This window comes from Cetorhinus maximus, chromosome 20 (assembly GCF_964194155.1).
Source record: "Cetorhinus maximus chromosome 20, sCetMax3.hap1.1, whole genome shotgun sequence".
Classification (NCBI taxonomy): Eukaryota; Metazoa; Chordata; class Chondrichthyes; order Lamniformes; family Cetorhinidae; genus Cetorhinus; species Cetorhinus maximus.
Window position 1 is genome coordinate 83,922,640 of NC_135898.1, and position 25,133 is coordinate 83,947,772.

Sequence of the window (25,133 nt, forward strand, 5' to 3'; positions counted from 1 at the left end):
GGGGAAGCAAGCAGGGCACCGAATGGGTGGGAGCAGGACAGCAAGCGGAGTGGGAGCGGGGCTGGAGGTGGGTGGGGAGTTGGGCAGGAGTGGGGAGCAAGCAGGGCGGGAGGAAGGCAGGAGCAGAGCGGGACTGGAGCAGAGCAGGAGCAGGGCAGGAGGATTGCAGGAGGAGAGTGGGGTAGACCGGGAGCAGGTTGGGAGCAAGGGCGGGAACAAATCGGGAGCAGGGCAGGAGAGGGGCAAGAGCTGGGCGAGAGCAAGGCAGGAGCAGAGTGGGAACGGGGCGGGAGCAGAGCTAGTGAAGGCAGGAGCAGGTGGAAACTGGGTGAAAACCGGGCTAGAGAGGGGGGGGCAAGGGCAGGGCGAAAGAAGGGTTGGAACAGGGACCACACTGGAGAGCAAGAGGACAAGAAAAATGCACCTCTTACCCCTTGCCAGCCCCGCAGTTTTCTGCTTTTGACATAAAGATGTCCCTGGTGTAGTGGCCACTATCTTCCAGGGTAGAATGATAGGGTTACAGTAACATGGAAGCTCTGTTATTGGACTAGTAATTCAGAGACATGAGTTCAAATCCCACCACAGCAGCTGCTGGGGAAATCTAAATTTAGGTAATTAAATAAATCTGGAAAAAGAAAAGATGGTATGAAACTACCAAGTTGCTGTAAATATCCGCTCTGATGACAGGTCATCTCAACCTGAAATGTTAACTCTGTTTATCTCCACAGATGCTGCCTGACCTGCTGAGTATTTCAAACATTTTTTGTTTTTATTTCAGAATTCCAGCAGCTGCAGTATTTTACTTTTGTTGCAAAAACCCATCTGGTTCACAAATGTTCTTTAGGGAAAGAAATCTGCTGTCCTTACCTGGTCCATATGTGGCCAACAGTGGCCAAAGTGACGAAATAACATCTACCCACCCTTACGCTCGCATCATTCTGTTATGTGGAGGGTCTAAAGAAGCTGGAATTGTTCTCATTAGAGAAAAAAGAGGATTTAATAGAGGAGCTCAGAGTTATGAGGGGCTTTGATAGAGTAGAAGGGAGGAAGTGTTTCCAGCAGCCGAAGGGTTAGTAACCAGAGGGCACAGATTTAAGATGATTGGCAGAAGAACCACAGAGGAGATGAGGAGAATTTTTTTTTTTCAACACAGCATGTTCTGATGATCTGGAACACGCTGTCTGAAAGGACGGTGGAAGCAGATTCAATAGGAACTCTCAAAAGGGAATTGGATAAGTACTTGAAAAGGTAAAAAAAAATGCAGGGCTGTGAGGAAACAGCAGGAGGAGTGGGATTAATTGGCCAGCTCTTTCAAATAGCCAGCACAGGTACAATGGGCTGATTGGCCTCTGTCTGTGCTGAATGATTTGATAACTAAACCTTGGATGGTTGATCTCCTTGGATCCAGCTACAGATGAGCCATCTTGTTCCATGCATTTCTTTTTAAACCCCTAAAAGCTCCATTTCCATTGTCTATTACCAAAATCACCTACTTCCACCTACCATAACATCATCAGATCCTTGCAGAAAGATATGCTATTGGTTGAGATGAATAGGGTGGGAGGAAGCTCATGTGGCACATGCACACCAGCACATATCAGATGGGCCAAATGGACTATTTCTGAGCTGTAAATTCTATGCTGCTTCTTGCTGTCCAACTCCCAGCACAGCAACATTAAAATCTTAACTTTCACTTCAACCCCTATTATTGGATCTCACCCCACCACACCCAACCTCTCCAGTCCATACATTTCAGCGATCTCCACTCGTCCAACTCTGGTCGATTGTGTGCCCTCTGTATCTGGGCCACCACTGATGGAAAAGCCTTCAGCCATCCTTCCCCGGTGTTCTAAAACACCCTTCATGAGCTCCTTGCAGCTTGCTATCGCCCATGACTCCTAAAAAGCTCCCTCAAAAACCTAACTCTTTAGCCACACCTTTCATTGATCTTTGGTCCTTGCCCTCCCCTTATCTCTGAAACCTCCTCCCACCTTGGAACCCTCCGAGATATCTGTGCTTCTCTAATTCTGGTCTCTTGAGCATCCCCAATTTTAAATGCTCCATCACCGTTGGCCATGCCTTGTGCTGTCTTAGACCCTAAGCTCTGGAATTCCCTCCCTAGACCTCTCCACCTCTCTCTCTCCTCCTTTAAATCTACCTCTTTGGTCACCTGCCCTAATATCTTCTTATGTCAAATTTTGCTTAGTGCTCCTGTGAAACACCTTGGGATGGTTTCATTATATTAAAGGTGCTATATAAATGCAATTTGCTGTTGATGGCAGACCTCAGTTTGATGCGCAAACAGAAAGATTCCAAAAACATGAAAACTCAATGCAATAATCATCACAACACTTACGATGAATGGTGTACATGTAAAAAGGAAAATAGAAGCAGTCATCACATATGAAGATTTCTTCATCACTTTTAACTCTTTCTCTCTTATTCCAAGCACCTGTTCTTCAAATGATGGCTCCCAAGCATAAAACTTCATAACCTTCAAAGATAAAAATGACAACATTTAGCAACACAGCTTGTCCCTTATTGACCCCACCTTCTCTCAGCTGATTCTCTTTATATAAGCATATCTGGTCACCTGATGAACCATAGAAAGCAAATGGAAGAAAGACTCGTATTTGTATAGCATTTTTCACGGCCACTGAACATCTCAAAGCACTTCTAGTTCTGATGACGAGTCACACGGACTCAAAACGTTAACTGTATTCCTCTCCGCAGATGCTGTCAGACCTGCTGAGTTTTTCCAGCTATTTTTGTTTTTATCCCAAAGCACTTTACAGCCAAAGACTTTTATTGAAGTGTAGTTATGGTTGTAATGCAGGAAACACAGCAGCGAATTTTCACACAGCAAGATCCCACAAACAACAATGTAATAATGACCAGAATATCTGTTCTTGCAATGTTGATTGAGGGATAAACATTGGGTAAGACGCCAGGCAGAACTCCCCTGCTCTTCTTCATAATAATGCCATGGGATTGTCTACATCCCCCCGCTCCCACCCCCCCCACTCCCCCGCCTCCTACAAAATCTAGCCCATAACTGCCTCATTTTTCTACATGGCTGTCAATGCGTACATAAGAAATAGCTGCAGGAATAGGCCATTTGGCCTTCAAGCCTGTCCCGCCATTCAATAAGATCATGCCTGATCTGCACCGGGCCTCAACTCCTCTTTCGTGCCAGCTCCTCATAACCTTCAACTCCCCGATATTTCAAAAATCTATCTACCTCCTCTTTAAATACTTTGATCTAGCCTCCACAACTCTCTGGGGTAGAGAATTCCAGACATTCACTACCCTCTGAGAGAAGAAATTCCTTCACATCTGTTTTAAATGAGTGTCCCTTTATTTTGCAACTATGTCCCCTAGTTCAAGATTCCCCCACGAGTGGAAACATCTTCTCAACATCTGCCCTGTCAAACCCTCTCAGAATCTTGTACATTTCAATAAGATTACCCCTCATTCTTCGAAACCCTAATGAATAAAGGCCTAACCTGTTTAGCCGTTCTTGATAAATCAACCCCATCATCCCAGAATCAGCCTGGTGAATCTCTTTTGAACTGCACTCTAACTTCTGAGCCACTAGGTCTTGGGTTCAACTCCCTTGAGCACAAAAATCCAGGCTGACAATGCCAGTGCAGTACTGAGGGAGGGCTGCAGTGTTGGAGGTGCCATCTTTCAGATGAGACATTAAACAGAGGCACTGTCTGATTTTTCAGGTGGAGATGAAAGATCCCATGGTCCCTATTTCAAAGAGCAGCAGGGGAGTTCTCTTTGTGTCCTGGCCAATATTTATCCCTCAATCAACATCTCTTAGACAAATTAACTGCTTTTATCAGATTTCTGTTTGTGGGAGCTTGCTGAACATAAAATGACTACACATCTCCAACAACATTGACTACCCTTCAAAAGTGCTTCATTGGCTGTAAAGTACTTTGAGCTGCCCTGAAGTCATGAAAGATGCTATAGAAATGCAAGCTCTTTCTCTGTATAAAGCTTTAATTAGGTCACCTGAAAAGCTCTTTGCTAAAGACAAGCTCAACATCTTCACACTTCCAAAATTAGAAGATTGATGGCTAAATTTTTACAAGGAAATAATCATGCAGGTTAAAATGTTGTGTATGTTCAGTGTTAATGCTGAGTACCCCTGTGAGGCACATACATCAGGCAGTCTGGGCTCCTTAGCAATAAATGCCTCAGACGTTCACACTCTCATTCATCTATCTACCAACTCCAATACATTCTCATGTTCCAATCAGGGCTTCCTGCATCCATATATGGAAATTACCTTTATTCCATTTAGGATTTCATTCATTAATTTCATCCTTTGGTCCTTGTGTTTCATGTTTTTCACCTGTTGAAATGAAGGGACAAGTTAATATGTGTATTGCTATTAGTAATGTTTTCAAAACCTTGCCAGTTTATATATGGCAATGACTGACAAAAGTGACTAAGAATTATTTTTCTATTCGTGTTTTCTCTGAGCTTTTATTGGGGCATGAGAATTTGAAGCTACAGAGCAGAAACAGGCCATTCTGCCCAAACAGGTCCATGTTGGTATTTATACTCCATACTAGCCCCCTACCACCCCTCTTTATCTCACCCAACCAGCAGCTCTAATTGCCGCTTTCATGCCTGGTACCAATGATTTTCTAGCCCATAATGTAGGCTGGTACTCCAGTGTTATTTATACTGAGGGAGTTGCGTGACTATGATACAAAATTTGTCCCGTCCACCTGTGAATGCTACACATCTCACTGCACCACTTGAAAAAGAGTAGATCATTCTAATGCCCAGGGCAGTGATCTTCATTATTTTTCAGTCAAGGGCCACTTTAGCAAAAAACCTGCAATGTGAGAGCCACATTGCTTGATTCGCACCTGCTTGCGATAACATAAAGGAAGAAAGGACATTAGTCGAAAAGGAGAATACATTGTTCTTTCTGGGGAATGCAGGCTTGAAGTGGACTGACTTGGCCGTGCCTCAGTGCCAGGGTGAGGGATTTACCTGCAGAATGTGCTTCTCTCTCCCGGTGAGCTGGACTGCGATGGCGGTTGCCCCTTGAAAAATTCTAGTAGCCAACTGCATCGAAATGCCATGTGACGCCTCCCCAGATGGAGACTGCTGTCAGGATCAGCTCACACCTGAAGGAGTGGGCCCGTTTCCTGGATACAAACGGATCTCCGCACACACACACTCACTCACTGTCTCACTCTCACACACACAGACTCTCTCAGTCCCTCCCACCAACCCCACACACACTCTCACTCTCCTCACTTCCACACAGTCAACTCTCCTCACTCCCACACACTCACTCTCTCACTCCTAAACACTCACTCTCTCACTCCCACACACACACTCTCACTCCCACACACACACTCTCACTCCCACACACACTCTCACTCCCACACACACACTCTCTCACTCCCACACACACTCCCACACACACACTCTCTCACTCCCACACACACACTCTCTCACTCCCCCACACACACTCTCTCACTCCCACACACACACTCTCACTCCCACACACACACTCTCACTCCCACACACACACTCTCTCACTCCTAAACACACACACTCTCACTCCCACACACTCACTCTCTCACTCCCACACACACACACTCTCTCACTCACACACACACACACACTCTCACTCCCACACACACACTCTCACTCCCACACACACTCTCTCACTCACACACACACACACACACACACTCTCACTCCCACACACTCACTCTCTCACTCCCCCACACTCACTCTCACTCCCACACACACACACTCTCTCCCCCACACACACTCTCTCACTCCCACACACACACTCTCTCACTCCCCCACACACACTCTCTCACTCCCCCACACACACTCTCTCACTCCCCCACACACACTCTCTCACTCCCCCACACACACTCTCTCACTCCCACACACACACTCTCACTCCCATACACACACTCTCACTCCCACACACACACACACACTCTCACTCCCACACACACACACTCACTCCCACACACACACTCTCACTCCCACACACACACACACACTCTCACTCCCACACACTCTCACTCCCACACACACACTCTCACTCTCACACACACACTCTCACTCCCACACACACACACACACACACACACACACTCTCACTCCCACACACACACTCTCTCACTCCTACACACACACTCTTTCACTCTTACACACACACTCAGCAGTCAACCCCCAACAACCTAGGGCTCCACTCCGCAGTAGCTCGCTCCCGGACCTTGCAGCCAGCCTCTCCTTCCCAGAGCCCCGGATCTCACAGCCAGCCTCTCCTTCCGAGGCCCCGGACCTTGCAGCCAGCCTCTCCTCCCCAGGACCCCAGCACTCTGCACCGCCATGCTCTGCTCTCCGAGTACTGGTTGGAGGTGCCGGAGCTCTGCTCTGGCAGCACTACATCACTGGTCGGGGAGCCACACTTAACATCGATGGGAGCCGCCACTGGTTTGCAGATCTTGCAATGAAGAACATTGGCCCAGGGCAATATAATTCACTCAACTAACACTATAAAAACAAAGCCAATTACCTGATCATTCATAGGAACTGGAGGAGGATCTTCCTGGGAAGACTGTGGCGTAGTGGTAATGTCATTAGACTAGTAATCCTAAAGCCCAGGCTAATGCTCTGGGGACATAGGTTCAAATCCAATTGGTGGAAAATGAATTCAATTGATAAAAATCTGGAATAATAAAGCCAGTGGCTCTGACAATTATTGTCAATTTTTGTAAAAATCCATCCGGTTCACTAATGTCTTGAGAAAAGGAAATCTGCCATCCTTACCTGCTCTGGCCTACACGTGACTCCAGGTCCACGTCAATATGGTTGACTCTGCAAGGGCCTTGCAAGCCATCCAGTTCAAGGCCAATTAGGATGTTCAACAAGTGCTGACCTTGCCAACGATGCCCACATCCCATGAAATAATTTATAAAAAACTTTTGAGCCTGTTCTTAGAATGGTACAGATAAAAAAAGGCCATTCAACCCATTGAGTCTGTGCTGGGTCTTTCCACCCTATCAGGCACTGCACTCCAAATCCTAATCATTCACTGCATCAAAAGGTTTTTCCTCATGTCACCTTGGGTTTTTTTGCCAATCACCTTAAGTGTGTGCCTTCTGGTTGTCAATCCTTCAGCCACTGGAATCATTTTCTTTCTATTTACTCTATCTAAACTCTTCATGATTTTGAACATCTCTATCAAATCTCCTCTTAGCCTTCTCTGCTCTTATGGAGAACAACCCCAGCTTCTTCAGTCTTTCATCGTAACAGCAATTCCTCATCCCTGGAGCCGTTCTAGAAAGTTTCTTCTTTATACTCTTCAAAATCTTAATTTCCCTCCTAATGTGTGATGCTCAGAATTGGAAACAGTACTCCAGCTGAGATGAACTAGAGCTTTATAGGGATTTAACATAATTTCCTGGCTTTTGTATTCTATTCCTCTATTTATAAAGTTCAGGATTGCACATGCTTCATATTGTTAACCTATCCTGCCACCTCCAAAGATTTCTGCACAACCACTACCCCCCTCTCTTTTTGCGCCCATTATAATATCGTACATATTTAGTATGTGTTGTCTTTCCTCATTCTTCTCACCAAAATGTATCACCTCACACTTTTCTGCACTGGATTTCAGTTGTCCATTCCCCCAGCCTGTTTATGCCCTCTCAAAGTCTGTTACAATCTTCCTCACTGTTTACTATGCCTTCATGTTTCATGACATTTGCAAATTTCAAAGCTAAGCACTTTACCCTGGGTCCAAGTCTTTAATGTAGGTCAGAATCTGCAGCGGTCCAGTACTGACCCTAAGACAACCCCACTGTGTATCTTCCTCCAGTCTGAAAAACAGCCATTCACCACAGCTCTTTTCAATCCCTTCACCATTCAATTAGACCATGACTGACTTGTATCATAACTCCTTCTGTCCACTTTGGTTGCATAACGTTTAATACCTTCACTCACACTGGAGAAGTACCATTAGCGGCGCCTTTACATCTTCCATATCCAATGGCAAGAGAGATGGCCCAGCAGCAGTGTCCTCTCCCAAGCCAACTTACCCAGCATCGAGGTGCTAATCACTCAAAACCAGCTCCACTGGGTGAGATATGTTGTTCTATGCCTGACACCAAACTCCCAATGCAACTGCTCTACTCGGAGCTCAGTTACGGCAGGAGACTCCCAGGAGGACAACGGAAATGCTTTCGGGATGTCCTCAAAGCATCCCTGAAGAGATCAAACATCCCCATCGACTCATGGGAGACCCTGGCTTGTGACCGACCAAAATGGAGAAGGCTCCAAATTCACGGAGGCACCAAACACATTGAGAGACTTTGTCGGGAACGTGCAGAAGTGAAGTCGAGGGAGCTCACAATCCTCCAAGCATCACCAGCCTCACGAGTGGCAGTGGCAGAGTCTGAGATCGCGCATTGGACTTATCAGTCATCTCGGAGCCCACTGAACTGGAGTAAAAGCAAAGTTATCCTCAATCCCAAGAGACTGCCTTAGAGGAGAGACCCTCACCTAACAAAAATCTATCAGTCTAAGTGTTGAAATTTCAAATTGACCCTCAGCCTCAACAGCTTTTTGGGGAGACAGTTCCAGATTTCCTCTCCCCTTTGCCTCCTAACATCACCCCTGAGCAGCCAGCTCTAATTTTAAGGTTCTGCTCCCTTGTTCTGCACTCTCCCCCCACGAGAGGTTTCTACACTATCAAATCCTTTCATCATCTTAAATAAATCAGTTAGATCATCCCTTAATCTTCCATACTCAATGGAATACAAGCCTCGTCTGTGCAATCTGTCCTCTTAATTTAACTGAAGCCTTTTAGACCTCATTGCTGTTCAGAATCAACTTGCAGTTCTACACAGCAATGAATGTCATCGGAATGTCCCAAAGTGCTTCACAGCCAATTAGGTTACTTTTGAAGTGTAATCTGTTTTTCAGGCAAATGCAGCAGCCAGTTTTTACACAGCAAGATCCCAACAACAGCAAAAAGATTAATGATCATTTGGTCTGTTTTAATGACCTTGCTTGAGGGATAAATATTGGATAGGACACTGGGGAGAACCCCCAACACCCCCACTCTTCCATGAATCATGTCATGGAACGTTTCGCATCCGCTTGAGAGAGCAGACAGGGACTCAGATTAACGTCTCATCTCTGATGGACAGCACCACCAACAGTGCAGCTCTCCCTCGGTACTTGGTACAAAAAGGATATTGCTGTCTCACAAGCGTACTGGTAAATATTGATTAAATACAAAGGATCTGGAGAAAAGTTGCAAAGTTGACCCTCATTAGAGCAAAGCTGTCATTCACATTCCTTTTATCGATCCAAAAGATGGTTCTGCTCACTTTTTTGCACAGATAAGAATTAGAATAAGAATTCCCAATACAGACAATCACAAAGAATGAAGGTTTTAATTGAGTTAAATCAAGAAAATTGCACCTGAATTGGAAAAACGGAGAACGTACTGTTACTTCAAATGTAGCAGGGGCAACGCAAATTTACTTCTATTGTTATAAACTCTCTTTATTGAAACATACCTGCACAGAAGGAGACCATTCAGCCCATTGTGCTTGTGCTGGCTCTTTGAACGAGCTATTCGGTTATGTCTACTTCCCCTGCTCTTCCCCCATAGCCCTGCAAATATTTCCTTTTCAAATATTTACCAAATTGCCTTTTGGAAGTTACTATTGAATCTGCTTCCACCACCCTTTCAGGCAGCACATTCCAGATCACAACAATTCACTGCGGAATAAAATTCTCCTCGTTCTCCCCTTGGGTTCTTTTGCCAATTACCTTAAATCTGTGCCCTCAGGTGACTGATCATCCTGTCAGTGAGAACAGTTTCTCCTTATCTATTCAATCAAAACCCTTAATCATTTTGAAAACCTCTATTAAATTTCCTCTTAACCTCTGCTACGCTAAGAATAATCCCAGCCTCTCTCCAGCAACAAACTAACAACAACTTGTATTTATATAGCACCTTTAACATAGTAATACGTCTGAAGGTGCTTCACAGGAGCGTTATCAAATAAAATTTGACGCCAAGTTTCAGAAGATATTAGGACAGGAGAACAAAAGCTTGGTCAAGGAGGTAGATTTTAAGGAAGGAGAGAGAGGTACACTGTGAAGGAGTTTAAGGAGGAAATTTCAGACAATGGACAACACCTCATTTCTTGTACCATACAAGTAAAATTTTCCCTTAAACTTCTCTGCTCTGAAAAACACAATCCCAATTTCTCTAGTCTCTCCACATCCTCATCCCTTCTAATAAATTGCCCCTCTGTGCCCTCTCTAAGACCCATGATATCCTGGACTAACTTTGACAAAGACAACTTTGAGAAGGCATCTTGTTACCTGTAGATTCTTAGCCCTGCTTGCCAACACCCCATTGACAGGGATCAGTATGACCATGACTGCCAGCCCAGCCAAGGTCGAGGGTCCCAGTTCCTCCCACAGGAAAACAATCCCGACCAAAATCTGCAAAGGAGCTGACCATAGCAAATGGATGAAGTTTGTGACGTCATTCAACCTCTGTGCATCCACGGTCATCAAGTTCACAATCTCGCCCACTGTCGATTCCTTGCGGGCTGCATTGGATACTGTCAGGGCCTGTCAAGAGATGGAAAAAAATAGCTTAATACAGCCCCAATTTTAACCTAACCGCACCCGTGGAACCATGTTCAGATCGGATACCATGCCTGATTGTATATTGCCCACCCTTGCCTGCTCCCACCCCCACCCCCCGCAGCATGGTCAAATTATTGGTGATGTTTGTTCTGATCATTTGGTTGCTTTATTTGGGCCCAGGATGTAGCTTCATTGGATTGAGCAGATGCATAACTGGCTGGACTACTGAGGTGGCCTGACACCTACAGACATACTCGCCCACCGTGCAATTTAGAGGGTTGCAAAATGGGGTAAGGGGATGGGGGAGTGGAACTTGGTGGATTTCTTTCAAGGAAATCTGGACATGTTTCTGGTTGGAGAGGAGATCACTTTGTACAAGCGGTCAGAGCAGTGTGGTATGAATCAGGAGCAGAGTGCTCTCCTGGACTAGCATTGATTTTCTAAGGGGATCACAGAGAACTTTCTCAGATTTTATCTGGCCTTGATTTTTTGTCTCTTCCAGGGGATCTCCAACCTTCCTCCAGTACTGCTTTTGTCTGCACTGGAGTGCTGCTTTGTGTGCGTTAGAGTGCTAAAGTTGGAGTTTGATGAGTGAGGGATTTTGGTGAAGAGGGAAGGAGGTGATCCTTTCATTTTCGACCCTTCTGCAGCCTCCAGTAGCTGGCTGTCACCTTGCTACAGGGTAAGTCCATAAAGCAACAGGAGTTCAGAGCGAGAGAGCCCATTAAGCAGAGGAGAGAGAGAGAGCTGGGAGTTTACAGGTTAAATCTAACAAGTGACATTGCAGGAGTTCCGTCAGTTGATTAGTTGGAAGTGTAGGCCTTTCCAGACTCGGCACTGAGGAGACGACTGGTGAGTGACAGGTGAGTTACTTTATTATACTATACCATTCTGTAGCAAACACTTTATATAAAGCCAGCAAGTTTGACCGCATCTACAGAGAGAAAGACAGAGTTAACGTTTCGAGTCCGTATTAGTCATACAGACTCAAAACATTAACTCTGTCTTTCTCTCCACAGATGCTGTCAGACCTGCTGAGTTTTTCCGGCATTTTTTGTTTTTGTTTCAGATTTCCAGCATACGCATTATTTTGCCCTTACTTTATATAAAGTTTAAGGTATGTCAGCACAGTTTGGCAATGTGGAATATGCATCCTGCAGGATGAGGAAAGTTGTGCAGGCACAAAGTGCCCTTGATGAATACATCTGCAGCAAGTGTCACTAGTTACAAAAACTTGAGCTCCGGGTTGCAGAACTCGAAGGGTGGCTGGAGTCATTGTGGTGCATCCACAAGGCTGAGGATTATATGGATAGCACACTTAGAGAGACGGTCACACCACAGCTAAGAAGTACACAGGCAGAGAGGGAATGGGTGACCACCAGAGTATCTAAGAAACAGGCAGGTAGTGCAGGAATCCCCTGAGGTTATCTCACTCGCTAATCACTTTTCCATTTTGGATACTGGTGAGCGAGATGGTTCTTCAGAGGGCTGTAGCAAGAGCCACGTTTGTGGCACCACGGGTGGTTCAGCTGCACAAGAACAGGGGAAGAAGAGTGGAATTGCAATAGTGGTAGGGGATTGCATAGTTAGGGGAGCAGACAAGCGTTTCTGTGGACATAGATGTGACTCCAGGGTGGTATATTGCCTCCCTGCTGCCAGGGTCAATGATGTCACAGAATAGCTGCAGGATATTCTTTTGGGGAGGGTGAACAGACAGAGGTTGTGACCACATTGGGACCAATGACATAGGTAGGAATAGGGATGAGGTCCTGAAAGCAGGTTTCAGGGAGTTAGGAAGGGAATCAAAAAGCAGGACCTCAAGAGCAGTAATCTCAGGATCATTCCCAGTGCCATGTGCTAGTTAGCATAAGAATAGGAAGATTGAGCAGTTCAACACGTGGCTGGAGAAATGGAGTAGGAGGGAGGGCTTTAGATTTCTGAGGCATTGGAACCGGTTCTGGGGCAGGTAGGGCCTTCACAGAATCACAGTGCAGAAGAGGCCCTTCAGCCCATCGAGTCTGCACCAACCGTTTTGGGTAATGGTCCTACACAATCTACTAATACCCACAACTGAATGGTTCTTCAAAAAGTGGTATGGGTACTAAAGGTGCTGCTTTGATTACATATTGAGGTTTGCCTATTACCTGACATGTATGTCATGTTTTACAAAATTGCACTACGTCCTTACGAAGTCTTGGCCAGGTAAAATGCCTGTTTATCGATGCTTGGGTTTTCCGTATTCCTACATGTCTTGCCATAGGGATTTCATGTGCTCATGTGCTACTCACAATATCTCCTTACAATATTTGGGCGGTACCACTATCTGATGAACAACCGTCCATTCCTCATCCACAGGTCTGAGAGGATGTCTCCACATCCTCATCAGAACTCCGTTTTTAGGGTAATAGCATTCTGGAACTCTTTCAGCCTTGGCTTTAGTGTGAGCTGACTGTGCTATCTTGTTTAACTCTGGATCTGCTTTCTGAGCCTCAATTAATGAAGACCTGCCAAACACTTCCTTTGAATTATCCTCATCCTTAAAGAAAGCTTCAGCTACTCTAACATCGGCTCGTGGTATTCCTTTGACCTCTGGTGATGGATTTTGTTTAGCTATTACTCTGGTCACCACACACAATTGAAAGATACCAGGAACTTGTTCTTGTAACTGCTCCATCGCTATAGCCTCACTCGGACTTTCGGTAATTATGGGCGAAGCTATAACCTTCACTCCTGTCAAATCATTCCCCAGGAGTAAATCAACTCCATCCACAGGTAATTGCTTAACCACTCCTACAGCCACTGATCCAGACAACAAATCACACTTCAATTGCACTTTGTACAATGGAGCCGGGATATACTCTCCACTTAGCCCGTTTACCAATACTTTAGCTTTCATTGAACTCTCTGGAGGGAAAACTAGGTCCTTCTCCAGCAAAAGAATTTCAGTAGCTCCTGTTTCCCTTAATATAGTAATGGGTTTAGCTGCATCATTTGATGAAAAAGGGGTTATCTTTCCTTTAGACAAAAACACTTTGTATCGCTCATCTACCTGATTCACTTCACCTGCATTCACAGCAGTGTTTACCTCTAGGCCCTTATTTGTAGTTAAAGCTACAATTTGATCCATGGTATTTTCTTTTTAAGTTCGTTTTTCGGACTCTCTCTTATGAACTCCAATAAGTCCCATGGGCTTCCCTCGCAACTTCCAGAATTCTGAACAAATGTGTCTCACTTTATTACAATGAAAATACTTAGGCCTTCAAGTTTCACCTCCACCCTCAGTGCCTTCCTTCCTGATCTGGGGAGGAGTTCTCAAGGTATTCCCAGCTATCCATTCTTTACCCCTGGCTACTTGCCTTCCTTTCACTCTCCCACTTTCTATCCTTTTCAAAATTTATGAGATGATAGAAAAAAGATTTAGTTTTATGGATCAGCTCTTAATCATCAGCCATTACTGCTGCCTGTCTAGCAGTTGCAACCCTTTGGTCTTCGACATAGGTTCTTATTACAAAAGGGAGGGAGTTTTTAAATTCTTCCAAGGAAGTGGTCTCTCCTAATGCTCGTATCCACTTGTCAAAACCACTTTGCTTAATCCTTTCAAATTCAATATAAGTTTGCCCAGGCTTTCCTTAAATTTCTAAACTTTTGCCTGTATGCTTCAGGGACCAACTCATATGCACTCAAAATGGCCTTTTTCACCACAGCATAATCCCTAGAAACCTCCTCTGACAGTGAAGCATAAATTTCCTGTGCTCTACCTGTCAATTTGCTCTGCATGGGCAATGTCCCGTTTTCCTTTGGCCAGTTCATCTGTTTAGCTATCTTCTCAAATGAAATAATGAATGCTTCAACATCCCTTTCCTCAAATTTTGGAAGAGCTTGTACAAATTTAAACACCTCCCCACTGGGTTCTGAGTTGGAAATAAGTCCTGCCTCACCTACTGGTGTCTCTTTTTTAACTGCCAACATTTTAAGCTGGAATTCTCTCTCCTTTTCTATTTCCTCCTTTTCTAACTTCGCCATTTTTAACTCCCTTTGAAAGGCTCTACTCTCTTTTTTTTTCTCTGCCCTTTCTGCCTGTTCCCTTTGGAATGCCCTCTTTCCTTTTCTTTTTCTTTCACTGCCCTTTATTTTTCTGCTGCCTCTAGTTCAATTTTTTTATTTGCAACTGAATTTGAGCGCACTCAAATGAACCCGCCCCTTAGAGAATCGGTCTCTCGGGTATTCCTTCCAATTTCAAATGCTGTGCCACCTCTTCGATTATTTCTGCCTTCCTAGCCTTGGCAGGCAATCCAACTGTTAATTTACTTGCCAATTCGATTAACCTGGCTTTTGGGATCCCTTGTAAAATCTTCAGGGACATCTCTTCCACTTGCAGGAAAAGGTTTAGCAGTTTCCAGTGCCATCTTATTTTTGACAGCTCAAACCTGGTGTTTCCTTTTAGTTTTTATTGCTTACTAAATCTACACCCATATTGTCATTGTCCTTTGTTCCAAAATATCTCGGACGAGCCCCCAAACTTTGTCACGACTCACTGGGGATAGTGCGCTGTAATACCAACCCCACTGTTCCCCAAATCAACAATTGTGAAAAAGTTTGATCAAAGCACCAGATTTCCCCAATTCTACCTAACTGTATAAGTTAGGTTAACAGAATATGAGCGCCGGGTTTGTAAACATAATAAGTAAACAACTGATTATTGAACAAACTGTCATTAACCAGTGGCAAAAGAAAGAAATAAGAACTGCTAATTTTTAACTCTATAACCTAAACTCTACCTCTTCTTAAATCCCTATATGCACACATAAGACACACAAAAACATGGATTTTAAGGGTGGGATAAAACAGTTCAATAGCACTAATTCCGGAGTACAGGATTCGATGGGTTGATTTGGATTGATGTCTTCCAAATTCCTTTCAGTTCTTGTTGATGACACTAGGTGGTCTTCCAGCACTTTCGCTATTTAGTTCACTGGGTGAGCACTTGCCTTTCAATGCCTCACACAGTGATTTTCCCCTTTGCCTTTTGACAGGGGTTTTCAGAGAGAAAGCAGCTTATAGAGATATGAGGAGAAAAGCCAGCTAGCTATTATTGTGGAATTACTGGAATCTTCCACACAAAGCAGAAAGAGGTTTTAGGTCTTGTTTCTTTCAGGCTAGGAGCTATTCAGCTGCACTGCTTCTCACACAAAACCTGGTCACCTGGTCAAAATCTGTACAGAAGGACGAGGTAGGACTGGGATTAATGCCCTCGCGGGGAGGTTTGCTAGTGCTGTTGGGGAGAGGTTAAACTAGATTGGCAGGAGGATGGGAACCTGAGGGGAAATTCAGAGTGGAGAGGAGAAAATCTGGCAGTGGGAAGTAGAGATGTATTAACTGATAAGGAGGCTATATCAGAGAGTAGTATCAAGGTAAACAGAATACTTGGAGAGTTTGATAGAATTAGAGTTGGCAATAGTAAGTCATTAGATGAGGTTGGAGTAAGAGGGAAAGCAAAAAAGCCTAAATCAGGCATAATGTGCATGTATGAGAATGCTTGGAGTACACACGAATACGAACAAGGAGCAGGAGTAGGCAATTCAGCCCCTCCAGCCTGCTCCACCATTTAATAAGATCATGGCTGATCTGACAGTAACCTCAAATCTGCAATTCACCTACTCCCAATAACCTATCACCCCCTTGCTAACCAAGAATCTATCCACCTCTGCCTTAAAAATATTCAAAGCCTCTGCTTCCACCCCCTTTTCAGGAAGAGAATTCCAAAGACTCACGACCCTCTGAGAGAAAAAAATTTGCCTCATCTCTGTTTTAAATGGGCAATCCCTTATTTCTAAACAGTGAACAGGTTAATAAGATTGGTGACAAATGGAATTATGATATTATTGCTATAACAGAGGCCTGGCTCAAAGGAGGGCAGGACTAGGCATTAAATATTCCTGGGTACAAGGTATTCAGGGAAGACTGAAAAGAAAGAAAAGGGGGTGGGGGGGGTGGGGGGGGAAGCAATGGCAATATTGATTAAAGATGGCATTACAGCACTGGAGAGAGAGAATGTTCCAGAGGATCAAGGTTGGAATCTCTCTGGCTAGAGGTGAGGAATGAACAAGGTGCAACAATATTAATTGGTGTAGTATGTAGACTGTCAGCTAGTGGAAGGGATGTAGAGAAACAAATTTGTGAAGAAATTAGAGAGGTGCAAGAATTATAGAGTAATTATAACAGGGGACTTCAATTATCCAAAAATAGACTGGGACAGGAATAGTGCAAAGGGACAAGAGGGATGCAACTTCTTGGAATGTGTTCAAGATAATTTTCTGCAGTAGTATGTTTCTGGTCCAACAAGAGGGTAGGCACTGTTGGACCTGGTTCTGGGGAATGAGTTGGCCCAAGTGGATCAAATATCAGTGGGAGAGCATTTAGGGGACAGTGACCATTTTATCATCAGGTTTAGGACAGGGCATAATCCAGAGCAGGGATAATTAATTGAGGGAAAGCCAACTTTGATGGGATGAGAATGTATCTGAGTCAAGTGAGTTGGAATCAAATGTTGGCAGAAAAGATGAAGGCTGATCAATGGACTACCTTCAAAGAAACAGTATTGCAAGCAATGTCAAGGTATATTCCCTTGAAGGGGAAAGGTAGGACAAATAAATCTAGGACACCCTGGATGATGAGAGAGATAGAGGTGAAGATGAAAAGGAAGAAGTGTGCATACGACAGATGTCAGGTAGAAAATACAATGGAGAATCAGGCTGAATGCAGAAGGACCAGATGGGAAATGAAAGAACAATAAGAAAAGCAAGGAGAGAGCATGAAAAGAGACTGGCAACTAACAAAAAAGGGAATCCCAAGGTCTTCTATAAGCATATAAATGATAAAAGGGTGGTAAAAGAAAGAGTTGGGCCGATAAGGGATATAAAAGGGGACTTGCATGTGGAGGCAGCAGAAATAGCAGAGGTACCAAATTAATACTTTGCATCTGTCATTACAAAGGAAGAAGATGCTACCCAGAACAAGGTCAGAGAGAAGGTAACTGGTACACTCGAAGAATTTAAAATTGAGAAATAGGAACTGTTAGAGAGGCTATCATTATTTAAAATAGATAAGGTACCAGGACCAGGTGAGATGCATCCAAGGGTACTGAGGGAAATGAGAGTGGAAAATGCAGAGGCACTAGTGAAAATCTTCCAGTTGTCCTTAGGCACAAGAGGTGATGCTAGAGGACTGGAGAATTGCAAATGTTACACCCTTGTTCAAAAATGGGTGCAAGGATAAAGCTGGCAACTACAGACCAGTCAGTTTGACTTCAGTGGTAAGGAAACTTCTGGAAACTATAACTTGGGACAAAATCAATAATCACTTAGACAAGTGCAGGATAATTAAGAAAAGCCAGCATGGATTCATTAAAGGAAAATCATGTTTAACTAACTTGCTGGAGATTTTTGAGGAGGTAACAGAGAAGTTTGATAAGGGCAACGCTGTTGATGCAATATGTATGGATTTTCAAAAGGCACTTAATACAGTGCCACACAACAGACTTGGGAGCAAAATTCTAGCTCATGGGATAAAAGGGAAAGTCGGCATTTGGATAAGAAATTGGCTGAGTGACAGGAAACAGAAAGTAGCGATAATTGCAAAATACTGCGGATGCTGGAAATCTGAAACAAAAACAAAAATAGCTGGAAAAACTCAGCAGGGCTGACAGCATTTGCTAGGAATTTATCAGTAGTGATAAATGGTTGTTTGTCACATTGGCTCTGTAGTGGAGTTCCACATGGGTCAGTGTTGGGACCCTTGCTCTTCTTGATATATATTAATGACCTAGACTGTGGTGCGCAGGGCGTGATTTCAAAATTTGCAGATGATACGAAGATTGGAAACATTGTCAACTGTGATGAGGATAGCCTTGAACTTCAAAAGAACATAGGCATGTTGATGGATTGGGCACACAAGCGGCAGATGAAGTTTAATGCAGAGAAGTGTGAGGTGATTCATTTTGGCAGGAAGAATATAGAGAAACTGTATAAATTAAAGGGAGAAACTCTAAAGGAGGTGCAGGAACAGAGGGACCTCAGTGTATACGTACATAAGTCATTGAAGGTGGCAGGGCATGTTTAGAGAGCAGTTAATAAAGCATATGGCATCCTGGGCTTTATTAATAGGGGCATTGAGTACAAGAGTAAGGAAGTCATGTTGCACTTGTATATGACACTAGTTAGGCCTCATCTGGAGTACTGCATCCAGTTCTGGGCTCCATACTTGAGGGAGGATGTGAAGGTTTTGGAGAGAGTACAGAGGAGATTCAGAAGGATGATTCCAGGGGTAAAGAACTGTATCTATGAGGATAGATTGGAGAGGTTGGGACTGTTTTCCGTGGAGAAAAGAAGGCTGAGAGGAGACTTGATAGAGGTATTCAAGATCCTGAGGGGTATGAACAGGGTAAATAGTGAGAAACTGCTCCCACTCAAGAGAATATCAAGAATTGAGGGCAACAGATTCAAAATAATTGGCAAAAGGAGTAATAGTGATTTTATTTCACACAAAGGGTGTTGGAGTCTGGAACGAGCTTCCTGAGAGGGTGGTAGAGGCAGGTTCGATCAAGGTATTCAAAAGGGGATTGGGTTGCTATCTGGAAAGAGAGAATGTGCAGGGTTACAAGGATAAGGCAGGGGAGAGGAACTAGGTAGAATGCTCTGTCAGAGAGCCATGGGCCAAATGGCCTCCTTCCGCACTGTAAAGATTCTGTGATTGTATGATCACATGGTTCCATTTACCCATCACCCCATGCTCACTGATTTACATTGGCACCCGGTCAGGCAGGTATTTAAAATTTCCGTCCTTGCTTTCAAATCCCTCCATGACCTCACTCCTCCCTATCTCTGTAATCTCCTCCAGCCTTATAACCCTCCGAGATCTCTGCACTCCTCCAATTCTGGCCTCTTCAAAACTTCTCTTTAAATTTCTATTCCACAATTTCTATCATTCAATACCCCAGTGTTAGAGCCATCCTCTGGTACTGCACCTTCTTATAGACAGCTGCTATGATGGCAGTCCGCACTCGCATTCCTAGCAGGAAACAACACTGGAAATACTGCTGCAATATTACTGACTGAATCAAGGAAGTGAGGAACAGCAGTATGGCATACAGATATCCCTTCCACAGGTAAATAGATGGGTCCGCAGTAAAGGAAATCATCAGCCTGTTTATTAAAAAGGGAAAAGAAAATGCAGAGTAAAAATTAATTAAAGTCAGCATCTGAAACAGAAAAGCTGGGTAACAACATAACATAACACCAGCACAAAAACTTGCATTTATATAGTGCCTTTAATGTAATAAAATATCCCAAAATGCATCACAGGAGCATTATCAAACAAAACTGACACTAAGCCACATAAGGAGATATCAGGACAGGTGACCAAAAGCTTTGTCAAAGAGGTAGGTTTTAAGGAGCATCTTAAGGGAGGAGAGAGTGAGAGAGATGGAGAGATTTAGGGAGGGGATTCCAAAGTTTAGGGCTGCCAATGATCGGATGATTAAAACTGGGTGATGTGTAAAAGGATGGAATTAGAGCAGCGCAGAGGTCTGAGTGTTGTGGGGCTGGAGGAGATTACAGAGATAGGGAGGGGTGAGGCCATAGAGGGATCTGAAAATAAGGTTGAAATTTTAAAATGTACGAGTTGCCAGAGCAGGAGACCATGTAGGTCTGTGAGCAGAGGGGGTGATGGATCACAGGACTTGGTGCGAGATAGGACACAGGCAGGACAGAGTTTGGTTGAGCTGAAGGAAGGTGGTAGATGGAGGTCCAGCCAGGAAAGTGTTTGAAGTAGTCAAGTCCAGAGGTAATAAAGACATGGACTAGACAAGGCTAGGCAGGAGAGGGCCCTACGCAAAGTTTGGAGAAAACAGTGAGAGATAAGAGTTTAAATACACTTTCAGAAGGTTCTGGGTTGAAAACCCACTCCTGGGCTTGAGCACAAAATTCAAGGCTGACACTCCAGTGCAGTACTGAGGGAGTGCTGTACAGACAGATGCCATCTTTCAGATGTGATGTTAAACTGAGGCCCCATCTGTCTGCTCAGGTAGGTGTAAAAGATCTCATAGTAGTATTTCTAAGAAGAGCTGGTGAGTCATGCTCCACATATTGTCAGTGTCCTGACAAATATTTATTCCTCAATCAACATCACAAAAACCTCTTATATGGTCATTAACACATTTCAGTTAAAAGCAAAATACTGTGGATGCTGGAAATATGAAATAAAAACAGAAAATGCTGGAAAAATTCAGCAGGTCTGGCAGCATCTGTGGAGAGAGAAACAGAGTTAACGTTTCGAGTCCAAAACACATTTCAGTTTGAGGGAATTTGCTGTGCGCAAATTGGCTGCTGTGTTGCCTACATTACAACAGTGATTACACTTCAAAAAGTACTTCATTGGCTGTAAGGCACTTTGAGATGTCCATTGGTCATGGAAGGTACTATATAAATGTAAGTCTTTGTTTAACTTCCCTTCTTTTTACTCCTCATGAGCTCTCATGAGATAATGGCCAACATTCCTGTCTTTAAAATTATGGAGGGGTTCGACAAGGTCGACGTGGAGAGAAGATGGTACCATCTGTGGGGGAAATCAAAGCTAGGGCCAAAAGGTAGACACAAATAAGCTGAACAGCAAATTTAGGAGAAAGTTCTTTACTCAGAGAGTGGTGATAATATGGAATTCACCACCACAGGGGGTAATTGAGGTGACTAGTATAGATACATTTAAGAGGAAGCTGGATAAGCACACGCGGGAGAAAGGAATAGAAGTATATACTGATAGGGTGAAATAAAGAGGGGTGGGAGGAGGCTCATGTGGAGGCTCATAAACACCAGTATAGACCATTCAGTCCAAATAGCCTGCTACTTTTCTGTAAATACTGTGTAACTCCACTCACTTCAGCAGCTGTGGGCTTACAAATGTCAGCGCATCGTGGAACAGTTTAAAAATGACCCCCTTGATGAGGACGTATGGAAAGGTTTTCATAATCGACAGCACCAGCCACCCCTCAGCCACCTTTGGTGCTGACTCCTCCTTCTTGGGCTTTTTTTTTTTGTCTTTCCTGCTCTTTTCTTCCTAGATGATGCGAGAGAAAAACAATTCAGAGTACAGTCAAAGTCACAACAGTATAAAGAGATCTGTATGTCCTGCACTCTCCATGGACCAAAACACTCGGGTTAGAACTAGGGAACGGGTTCTTGCATTGGAGCATGCCCGAAGACACAGGCTGTGGAATTACTGGGAATTACAGAAACAACTTTTACATTCAAAATCAATAATAATTTAGTCGCAATGACACTACCACCCCACTGGAAGAGCATGGGCTATTGCCTGAGACGTAACGTTCCCAATATAAATTGGATTACATAGTAGAACACCATCACCTGCAAGTTTCCCTCCAAGTCACTCACCACCCTGACTTGGAAATATATCGCCGTTCCTTCATTGTCGCTAGGTCAAAATCCTGGAACTCCCTCCCTAACAGCATTGTGGGTGTACCTACACCACATGGACTGCAGCGATTCAAGAAGGCAGCTCACCACCACCTTCTCGAGGGCAATTAGGGATGGGCAATAAATTCTGGCCTAACCAGCAACGCTCACAACGCATGAAAGAATACATTTTTTAAAATTAGCATATGGTGATGGGATTGGGTGAAGAGGGGTGACAGGAGGCTATTTCTGTGCTGTAAATCTGTAGATATATTTTTCATCTTTATTGATTATAATTGAAAAATCACTGAAAAAAATCACAGATGAGTCTGACCTTTATGTACACAGTCTATCTTGCACAATGAAGTAGGATTTCTCTCCTTAGGGCAGAGAAGGTTAAGGTGAGATTTAATAGAGATCTTCAAAATTATATGTGGTTTTCATGAAGGGAAATAGGGAGAGACTGTTCCACTTGAAGGTGGGTCAGTAACCAGAGGGCACAGATTTAAGATAATTGGCAAAAGAGGCCGGGGAGATGAGGAGATTTTTATTCTGCAGTGAGTTGTTATGATCAGGAATGCACTGACTGGTGCTGGGAGCAGATTCAATAGTAACTTTCAACAGGGAATTGAATAAAAGCTTGAAAATGAAAGATTTGCAGGGCTGCAGGGAAGTGGGATTAATCAGACAGGCCTTTCAAAGTTCCAGCACTGGGCCAATGGATCGAATGGCCTCCTCCTGTGCTGTAAAGTTTTATGAGTCACTGAACAGAGATGAGAAGCTGGAACCGTCTGATTTTCCCTCCTAACCCCATAGCGCTCATGGAAAAATTAGTCACCAATCGCTGCTCTAGCTGAAATCAATCAACTCAACCAGTATGGAACCAAAGAGTTTCTGGCCCATCTGGCTTAGTACTACACTTGGTAATATGGGGTATATGGGGGATTTCTGTGACAGGGACTAGTGACTCTGAGTCATTGCCAGCTGCATACTCCTGTTTTGAATATTGGCAAGACTCACTGTTGTCCCACAATGTCCTCAGCTTTCACTTTTGCCTCAAAGTAGCTGGTAATGCACACCAGCGGGCATATCGTTGTACCTAACCTCAACTGATGAGCTAAAGTAAATGAGGGCATCATCAGCTTTGTTTGGTGTTGATAGAGGCTCCCTCTGTGTGCGTGAAGTCTGGAATGATGGAAGAAGCAGATGATCCCAGCAAGAGGAGAATGGCTCTGAATGCGGACACTAGCGAGAAGTGTGACACATCCAGCACACTCTCCTGACAAAGCAGATTTGTAGAAAACCATCTCAGAAAATATTGGGACCTTCCTGAGTATCATCCCACAGTTAGCAATGAAACCTAGTCGTAAAAATGCTGCTTACGCTTAACAAGTGGAAGGAACCTGAAGAAGAAAGTGTGCCTTCATCCACATGGTCAAAACATAATTGCACCATGTAATGCTACACAGTACAGAAGGTGAGGTTCTGTATGCCCCATACCATGACCAAGATGTCCTGACTGGCACTCCTGCTGAAGCCGTTCATTTGTTCTTTGTCTTTATGAATTTCCCTTTTCCGCTTTCCTTCCATCTTCCTCCACGCCTCCTTCAGGCCTTGTATCATGTACCGTTCAAAGTTGGCATGAATGGTTTGCGTTTTATCAGTCTCATTCAATTCCCAAAGATGCTTTGTCTCCAGGGGTTTTCTGTATCCCTTCATCATCATCCTACCATGAAATGCCAACATATTAATTACAGCCTGCTGTAAAATTCAAAGCATGATAAAAATCTTATGTCTGGGCATAATGCCAGTCTGCAAAACCTTACTTCCTGTTGGCACATTTTTGTTACTCTTTTGCTATTATCCTATGTCTATATTTATAATGGGAATCTCCTATGTAAACGTGTCACACTGTAATTACAACATCCTGCCAGTAGTGGCATCATAACACCTCAATTCTGTGCTCTCTAATTCTCTGCTTCCAAAACTGCTGTAAGTTTTGTTATTTTATAATTCTTAATTGTACAAAATCAGAGTTATTGATATACAACTAAGGTCAGAAGGTAACAAATTAAAAAATGGATATATACTTGAAAAGGAGAAATTTGCAGCACTATTGAGAATGGCAGGAGGAATGGGATTAATTGGATTGCTTTTCAAAGAGCCCGCACAGGCACAATGGGCTGAATGGCCTCTTTCTGTGCTATAATATTCGATAAAAATGGGAATTAATTATATTTGCACAGCAGTAGACTGATTCCACATCCTTTTACCCAACTTCACTGGAAGACTTCAATAAATCTTGACTCCACAGGTGACTGATCAATCTTTTCAATAAAACAACTTATATTTATATAACATCTTTAATGTCATAAAATATCCCAAAGCACTTCACAGGAACATTATACAACAAAATATGACACCGAGCCACATAGATAGATATTAGGTGGATGACCAAAAGCTTGGTCAAAGATGTATGTTTCGAAGAGCATCTTCAAGGAGGAAGATGATGTTGAGAGGTGGAAAGGTGTAGGGAGCGTATTCCAGAACTTAGGGCCCAGACAACTGAAGCTTTTGCCACCAATGTAGGACTAAATTCGGGGATGCTGAAAAGGCCAAAATTTGAGAAATGCAGATATCTCAGAGAGCTGTGGGGCTGAAGAAGATTATAGAGGCCATGGAGGATTTTAAAACAAAAATGAGAATTTTAAAATCAAGACTTGAAAGGGAGTCAGTATAGGTCAGTGAGAACAGGGGTGATAGGGAAACAGGACTTGGTGCGAGTAAGGACGCATACAGCAGAATTTTGGATGACCTCAAGTTTACTGAGGGTAGAACGTGGAAGACCAGCCAGGGATGCGCTGGAATAGTCAAGTCTAGAGGGAATGAAAGCCTGGATGAGGGTTTCAGCAGCAGTTCAGCTGAGACAGGGCGAAGTCAGGCAATGTTACAGAGATGCAAATAAGTGGTCTTAGTGGTGGCACAATT

The 25,133-nt window shown here is 43.8% G+C and overlaps 1 protein-coding gene across 1 annotated transcript in view; it reads right to left on the reverse strand.

The window, feature by feature from the left end:
- Nucleotides 1–25,133, reverse strand: part of abcc2 (ATP binding cassette subfamily C member 2) — a 90,028-nt gene that overhangs the window by 45,883 nt on the left and 19,012 nt on the right. Inside the window, exons 7-12 of the mRNA XM_078565044.1 lie at nt 23,646–23,871; nt 21,611–21,789; nt 19,703–19,880; nt 10,408–10,662; nt 4,301–4,366; nt 2,357–2,494 (exon numbers count right to left, since the gene is read on the reverse strand). Of these exons, the coding sequence (XP_078421170.1) occupies nt 2,357–2,494; nt 4,301–4,366; nt 10,408–10,662; nt 19,703–19,880; nt 21,611–21,789; nt 23,646–23,871 (1,042 nt within the window). The remainder of the gene's footprint in view (nt 1–2,356; nt 2,495–4,300; nt 4,367–10,407; nt 10,663–19,702; nt 19,881–21,610; nt 21,790–23,645; nt 23,872–25,133) is intronic.